General features: G+C 39.3%; 1 protein-coding gene across 5 annotated transcripts in view; it reads right to left on the bottom strand.

Moving 5' to 3' along the window:
- Window positions 1-480: 480 nt before the first annotated feature.
- Window positions 481-8063, bottom strand: part of LOC114856775 (NT-3 growth factor receptor-like) — a 110764-nt gene continuing 103181 nt past the window's right edge. For 2 of the 5 annotated variants that reach the window (XM_041071074.2, XM_041071075.2), the window contains 2 exons: window positions 6743-6901; window positions 481-4078 (listed from right to left, as the gene is read on the bottom strand). In XM_041071074.2, coding sequence (XP_040927008.1) covers window positions 3893-4078; window positions 6743-6901 — 345 coding nt within the window. In that variant the 3' untranslated portion in view covers window positions 481-3892. The remainder of the gene's footprint in view (window positions 4079-6742; window positions 6902-8063) is intronic. The other 3 variants (XR_003786130.3, XR_003786129.3, XM_029152482.3) reach the window with 3 other exon arrangements.

Genomic DNA, 8063 nt, shown 5'->3' with positions numbered 1-8063 from the left:
TATTTAGCTAACAATTAGCTTAGCATTTTTTATTCTTTGAATCATAACTCACCACATGTGATAGCTTTGGTGCATATAATTAGATTCCTTTAGATTAGAGCTTTCATTGAGCCATCGTTCATGTGTGTTGCTTAAAGTATCACAGCGGTAGACCCATAAGTAGGTCGCAAATTAGCCCAGGGCTGGCTATAATGCTAACTTCAACGGTTTATTGCATCATAATCTGTGTTTGATGTATATGAAGGACACTTATAGAGTGTTGTAGCCCTGACTGCTGATTTTTTTTTTATTCTGTAAAACACACTGTTGGGGGACTAAAAGGTTGGGAGTATGACGTTCCATGTTTCTACGGCTAGTTGCTCTGCTTGGATGAAAGTGAAACGGCAATTAATTTTTTGGAGCATTTATATGACTTGTATGTGAATAATCCGTAATTAATTATCACTGAATAATTTACAGCCAATAAATACACACCATAAAAACAATTTAAAGATGAACTTTAATGAGTTGGAAGTCTACATAGAGTTGACCTAAATACACCACATTTGGCTGTAAAAAGACATTAGATAACGTAATTTGTCAAAATATTCTAATACATAGTTGTAAATGATAATATGGAGACAGATACACAACATGTTACCCAGAGAGAGAGAGAGAGAGAGAGAGAGAGAGAGAGAGGTTAGAACTGAGACACACTGACTTAATATTGAAAAGTGATGATTTTCACACCTGTGGCTGTTAATGAAAAGATGCAGGAAAATATTTGAGGGAAAAAAAACAAAATCAGTCAAACTAATATTTGAGCAGGAAAACCAAAATTTAAAAAAGATGTATGAACATAATATTTAGGTCAAATTACAGATAACAAACACCAGAATGTCATTATAGAGACTGAATTACTGGAAGCTGAAGAATGCAATTAGTTGTATGTTGTATGTCATGTCGCCTGTTCCTCCAGAAGACTTTTACTGTCTCTACTATACAGCAGCATCAGCTGGAACAACTGCACGAACAGTTAATCTACAAAGCACAAGGCCAACAGTCTCTGGAGCCACAGCTGTGCTGTCAGTAGCTGGTTACTGTACCTGCACCAGGTGCATTTAGCTCCTCACAAGCTCTTTCAGGATAGGACTAACACACATTCATCCTTAATTAACCCAGGTGAAGACAATTAGGTTTGGTGTTGTAGTCTCACATATCACATGACTTAGTTGCTGGAGTGGCAACATATTTCAACCAACCATAGGACAAGAACAGCTTTGGATTCGCTTTTACTAGTGCCTGTTTTGGAAACCACTGAGAGTGACACACTCCTCTGGTTCAGGGGCAGCGTAAATGAGAAACCACTGGACTCTGCACACCCTAACCTGTAATGACGAAGTTCTGGTAAATTTATTAAATAGCCACACATTAAAATTTCTTTTAAGTGAAGTATTTTTATCTTTTCTAAACAGCAAGACATTATTAACAGGAATCATGTATTAATTCACATTAACCTTCCAATCAAGATACTTCGACATCGTGAATCTACAGTATACAGGTGATGATAAGACAAATGCTTATCTTCATTTTAAGTTCAGGGGGGAGTCGTGAACAGACTGGTCCAAAGCAAAAGACTTTAAATGTCAGATTAAATTTCAATTTCACTCATTTCTGTGATAATCATCAATCAGCTTCCACCAAGTCTTTATGATACTACATGGGTTGATTTCTGTGGAGATGCACCTCAAGACATTTAATGTTAGTAATGTAAAAAGGAAGATGGTAGTGAGCTACTTAAAGTAACCTGTGAGCAGCAGGATGAGATGTAATGTGCATTATTCTGTAATCAAAAATTTAAGATGAACACATAAATTGTTGATGTGTCTCTTACATGTGTCCACAGATACTGTATAAGTCCTGTCTTGCTCCTGCCTCCTCAGACATCTGTGGAATACAAAAAGGGGAACGTGAAACCAGTTAAAACAGGAAGGTAAGTATGATGTAGTAGAACTGATGTAGTATCAGTAGTGATTGTATCACCTAGTAGTTATAAAAAGTTTCCACTCTAGGCAGCTTTTATACATTACACCTACGTGACGCCTCCAGCCTCCTTTATGCAGCTCAATTACAACTTTAAAGCCTAGAAAAACATTATTTCATCACAAATTTGCCTTTGAGAAAGGACAACACAAGATGCACCACAGTTAAACATCAGCACACTGAGTATTATGACAGCTCCCACTGAGCAGCGTCAGTCCTCTAACCTGAGCAATGGTGAGCCCGTCTCTACATTCTCCTCACACATGCGTATAGTAATGGCTCTCATTATGGACAAATACTGAGCAGAAACATATGTACCAAACCACTGCTGAGCCCAATGTTCACTCAGCACTTGTTCAACCAGCTGCTGCTGTGGCGTATCTGGCTGATTGCTCCATTCTGGTCATATGGTCATGTCCAACTATGATGACTCAGCCTCTTTTTAAACATTCTGGCCTTAGAATGTTTGATAATAATAATGGCCTGATAATCTTTCCTCTACACTATTGAATTTCCTACATTAACACTAAATCGGCAACCCAAACAATAGGGACACAGAATCAATGAATTAAAATTTATTTAAAATGTTTAAACCCTATGAATGAACGTAATTATAAGAATAAATTACAAGTGTGGATATTAACAAATTATCTAAGAACAAGAAGAAGTTGAAAATAATAAAACAGGAAGGAAATAAGTTAAGAAATCTCAAAATGTCAATATATATAGTATGTACAACTTTGTAAAAACAACAGGCATCAGCTCCATCACTCTCTTAGATCAGGCTCCGGGTAGAGACTGATGAGAGTATTCTAATGGCTTTGGAAGTGGACATCCACCCAATGAAGAAACATATGCCATATGAAGAAAACAACACTAAATGTAACCTTTTCTGGGAGAGTGTGGCGTTCTTGTCAAGCTGCAAATGGTACAAAAAGTTTTTTATATTTTCTGTTTTTCTCCAGAAGCCGTTTTTCTTATTTTCATTATTTTATTTATGTTTTATTTTATTTTTCAGTAAATAACGTGTGGGAAGTAGGTTCAGTTGTAAGAAAAAGGAGGAAGGTTTACAGCTAGTGTATATTTAAAGGAGGTAAAGGAAATATAAAAATGCTTTTATTTTGAAAGACTATATATATTTTCGAGTTCCCAGTGTTTAGAAAGAAGTAGGAGGCACTTAGGTCAGTTTCTATGGCGACAGACCGTCACGCAGGCCATGCTTCCAGGCTCAGGACTGGAAGATCTTGTTGGGTTCAGCTGAATGTGTGAATGTGTCTCTACAGATCAAATCACTGAGAACACAGTGGAATCTACACATGCCCTGTTTCATGCTTATGGGTCCTATATATGTCTAGGTAATCTCTGTTGGAAGGTGTTGTGAAGGACAAACACAAGATGGGTTATCCATTCAATTTAGCCAGTATCAAGCAGTGAAGCCGGAGACAGTGTTGGTGCAGATGCTTTGAGTGCAGGTACTTCAGCTAAGGACCAGGGACAAATCAGACTTAGCTGGTGAGCCAATGCAGCCAAAGCCTGACTCATATACCGCAGCCGACTGAGTCAGACCTTTTCCAGACTGCAATCAAACCAGTGCTACATGGATCTACGTAGCACACGAGGAGATAAGGTGAAAAATGTTTTACTCAAATTACTGGGGAAAATGTACCAAACCATACTAGTTTCGTTTGATTAGAACATGATGTAGTGCAGTGTGATCCGGGTCCGTTCACTTTAGTCTGTACATTCCAGTCAGGTTGTCACCCGGGTCTAATGTTGAGTACCATGCTTCCTTGACGGACCCTCATGTGAGCCCCCCCCCCACTTCGGTCCAGTGATAGTCTAACCTAACCTAAGGATGGTTCTACCGGGTCTACCCCAGTATGTCCAAATACACCGGTGTGGCTTTCATCAGGGTAAACAGCATCTTCTGAATGTCCTTGATGTTGAGGCGCTGCTGTGGCTCTCGCTGCCAGCAGCCCAGCATAATATCGTAGACTTCTTTGGGACAGAGCCTGGGCCGCTCCAGAACCCGGCCCTGAGTGATGCACTCTATTACCTAGGAAGACAGAAAGACAGAGTGACAGGAGGAAGAGCCGTAACTGAGACCAAAGGACTCAGTCACAACACACACATTAGTGAAACATGAAAAAACAGATGCTCATTTAAATATACATGTTAATACATAAAGTATTTGTTACAAAAGCAAACAAATGGCAGGAAGAAAAAGACATTCATGACTGATACTAGGTTTAACCAGACACCTTTTATAAACGGGTAACCACTGCTCATATACAGTATATACACATATATAGGACAACTGTGCCCTAACTTCCTTTGTCACATCCAATGCTCTCCTGTCATAGAGATTACATTAGGTTTCCATACACTCAGCATGTGGCCAAGTTCCATTTTGCAAGGGCTTTTTTTAGTCACTAACTGAAAGTGTAATTTTGTATTGTCATATTGAAAGTGACACCAACACTGGTGTCTAATATCTGGCAAAATATGTCTAACCAATGACAGACTTGTGAGGACAGAGACTAGTAGGTTAATTGGCTATTTTGCTTCTCAGGTGGGTTAAAACATCCTTGTGAGGTTTTGCCACCAAGTTCGTAAGGTTAAGTCTTGGCACAAAAAAGGTGATTTTTGTTTGGAAGTTAAATAACAAGACCTGTGACCTTTAACAGTGTTTGTCTAAATTCAGGACAGAGAAGACAAATGGTTTGAGAGACACAACAGAGAAGCTTTACATGTGCAATTACACTTAGAACAAGTGGAGGCCTCAGGCACAACATGAGGAAGGACACACCTGAAGACACCTGCAGTGAGGTTCATGGCTGGTGAGGCACTGACTTCTCCAGAGTCAGACTTACAATAAAAGAACTTGAATGAGTATCTTTATGTTCACTATGGGTAAGCACAATTACTTTAATTATAACAGAGGAACAGAGGGGACCAAACAGTGATACTGGCTTTAACTCGCTTTACTCACTCAAAACAGAACTTTGACTTTAAAAAATACCATAGGACCTAACACATTTACTGTACAATGGACATTAATGAAAACATGAGACTTTGCTTTCGGTTAACACAGGACTTCTGCCTTATTTAGTTAACACAGGACTGCAAATCAACACAAGACTTTGACTTTACTTGACTTAAAAATCTAAGGTGGTATCATCAGTTATTTTTTAGAAAACTGAAAACCATTTGTGGTCTTAGTTTTATATATTTTATACAATATCTCGTGGTAGTCCAGACAATATCACAGGTTGAAAACAGTAAGCAGAGAAAACAGTACAGTCCTCCATCCTGAGAGTTGGTAAATTAGCCAACTGAGTTAGTTTGCTAACTTACTGAGGCAGCGCCAACGTCACTGGCGCAAAGAGGCGCCTGACAAAAAAAAACAGAATCGCCTGACAGTAGCAGCCAAGCACTTGTCAGCTTCCGTAGAGGCTATTTCCCGTCTTGCCTCATTTCGAGTTTTCTTTGCCCGTTTTTGCGCAATCAAGAAAGTAATTATGTCAAACACACATCGATAAACGCATTAATGAGCTTGTAAAAAGTGAAGGTAAAGAAAAAATCTGCATTTTGTTGGTGACAAGCTGTGAAACAGGAAGCTCCACGTATTAACCCATGTAATGACGTCTGGAGAATGGGAGCTGGAGCCCTGGGCTTAGGCCTGGCTCATTGATGGCTCTTTTCGCGTTTTTCCCCATATTAAGACTGAAAAAGACTCAGCAATTTTACTTAAAAATGTACAGGAAATACATTTATAACACAGATCAGTGTTATAAATGTAGAGTGATAAGATGTTTTATTATGCATTTTCTCAATGACTGGCCTCTTCTCCGTAACAGTTTTGTAGTTTTGTTGCATGTGCACAACCACATTCTTAACATTTCCACACAGCAGGCGCTGTCTGTGTTTTCAAATGCAAAGAGTCCAATGAGATCTGCAGATATACAGTGGAAGCCACAAGATCCTGATCAATTCACAGAGGAGATATATGAAAGTCGACAGCTTGTGTTTCAGTCTTTGTCAGAATAATCTTCAATTTATATTAACTAGAAATGACAAACTAAAGTCCTTTTTCATTTCCCTTGAGTCCAAACAGACATAATGAATCTAGGGTTTAGAGCTTTTTCATCAGTGCCACTAACTGCAGGTGCTGAGTCTTCTGTCAATCTGTTTCTCTATCCTGCAGACTCAATGGGGCTTCTCATAACCATCGCATTTGCACTTTTGTTAAGTTTGCTTGTGTTCTGAGCAGAAATAATGCACAAGAGCTTCATGAGGTGTTGGGGATCCTAAAAAGCTAAGATGTGAGGCCACAAGGCAAAGTGACTTGTCTAGTAGTGGTAATATCAGTTATAGTCCACGACCACACGAGGAAATATGATTTGATAAGCGGCATGGGGAACTACTTCTATTGAACTCCAAAATCATTTTTGTTAGAGTATAACATGCTCAAGGCTATGAGGCTTTGGAGAAGGACACTTAAATGATAATCTGGGCAAATAAAACCGAAGCATCACTTTTTGCACTGAATAGGAAAGGTCATGTTTGTTCATGCTGAATCAGTGAAGTGTGGCAGCAAGATGTTGGGGATCTAGCTGCTGCTGGGCCACATAGCTACAATATGAAGAGGTAAAATCTCCACAAAACACAAACAATCGTTTGTAAAGTCTGTCACAGTTAAAGTCAGATAAGGCTGTACCTCATTATTGGCCAGCTGGAACCATGGCTGTTTGCCATAAGTGAAGATTTCCCAAAGAATGACTCCAAAGCTCCACACGTCGCTTTCTGTGGTGAACTTCCTGTACATAATGCTCTCCGGAGGCATCCAGCGTATAGGCAGCATGGTGTGACCCCCCACCTGGACACAAACACGGGACAGGATATTTATACATATGGTCTTTATGTGCTGGGGATGAGGTAACAAAGAAAATGTTAAGTGAACTATTCCTGTATGGATTTTATAACTGATACTTAGAGGGACAGTTTCTTGCTTTTTGATTCTCCTACAGTCTCCCACATAATTTCTTTTCCTCCTTTTTTTAGGCATTTCACTATAGCTGTGTTTGCTTTGTTTTTAAAAATGTTGTCATCTTAACCAATTAGATGCAGAAACTTCCACTACCTCCTTTCATGTGCTTGTAGTCATAAGAGATGATGAAGTGGAGAGATGTTTTCACTTCATGTATGTTAAAGCAACAAAGAGTAAAACGTTTACCTGCGAGAGCTACAGCAATAATCTAAAAGAAGATTTTGTGTTTAGTCTTTAAACCGGTGGTTCTTAACCTTGTTGGAGGTAATGACCCCATTAGTTTCATATGCACATTCACCAAACCCTTTTTTATTGAGAAATAAAATTAATTTTTTTTGACTCTACAGTGTCATCACAAATCATATTAGTCTGACTCACCGAACCCCTAGGGTTTGATGGAACCCAGGTTAGGAAACACTGCTCTAAACAAAACAAGGTTGTTCACTGAGTGTTGACCTAAGAACCTGCAGCTTTGGTGTAATTCACAAGATTATGATTGGACAGATACATAAAATAGAGACCATCTGCAGTTAAGAACATGACTGCCTTATGTAATTAAAACATTGAGTATGGAGGTAATGGAGATTCTATTTCTATGGCTGTGTTCTGCACAGATGTAATTGCAGGTGCAGTGAGTCATGGAGGTAGCCGTTTCCTTTGGCTTTGTTTAATCACACATGACTTATGGTGAATAATGAGGAGACACAGCATGTCAGCTCTATTATAGGACAGGCTGTAGATTTGACAGGGACGTAATCATTAGTCATCTGCTCCGACTGCTGTGAAATCCTTCACCATCTTGACTAATCTAGTCAAATACTATATGTGGCCCCTAATCAGGATGTCTGACAGTTGTTTGCTGTCTGATGCACCCTTCATTCCTATCATGTGACTCTGCCTTGTCCCTGCTTCATGTTCTGGCTGAAGGTGCTCCTCTGTCCAGCCACACACTGTGTGGGGGTGGAGGTGTCGTCTATAGAGAGGAGTTGGA

This window comes from Betta splendens, chromosome 6, assembly GCF_900634795.4.
Source record: "Betta splendens chromosome 6, fBetSpl5.4, whole genome shotgun sequence".
Classification (NCBI taxonomy): domain Eukaryota; kingdom Metazoa; phylum Chordata; class Actinopteri; order Anabantiformes; family Osphronemidae; genus Betta; species Betta splendens.
The sequence above is the reverse complement of the archived record's forward strand: the minus strand, read 5'-3'. Positions and strand labels throughout refer to the sequence as shown.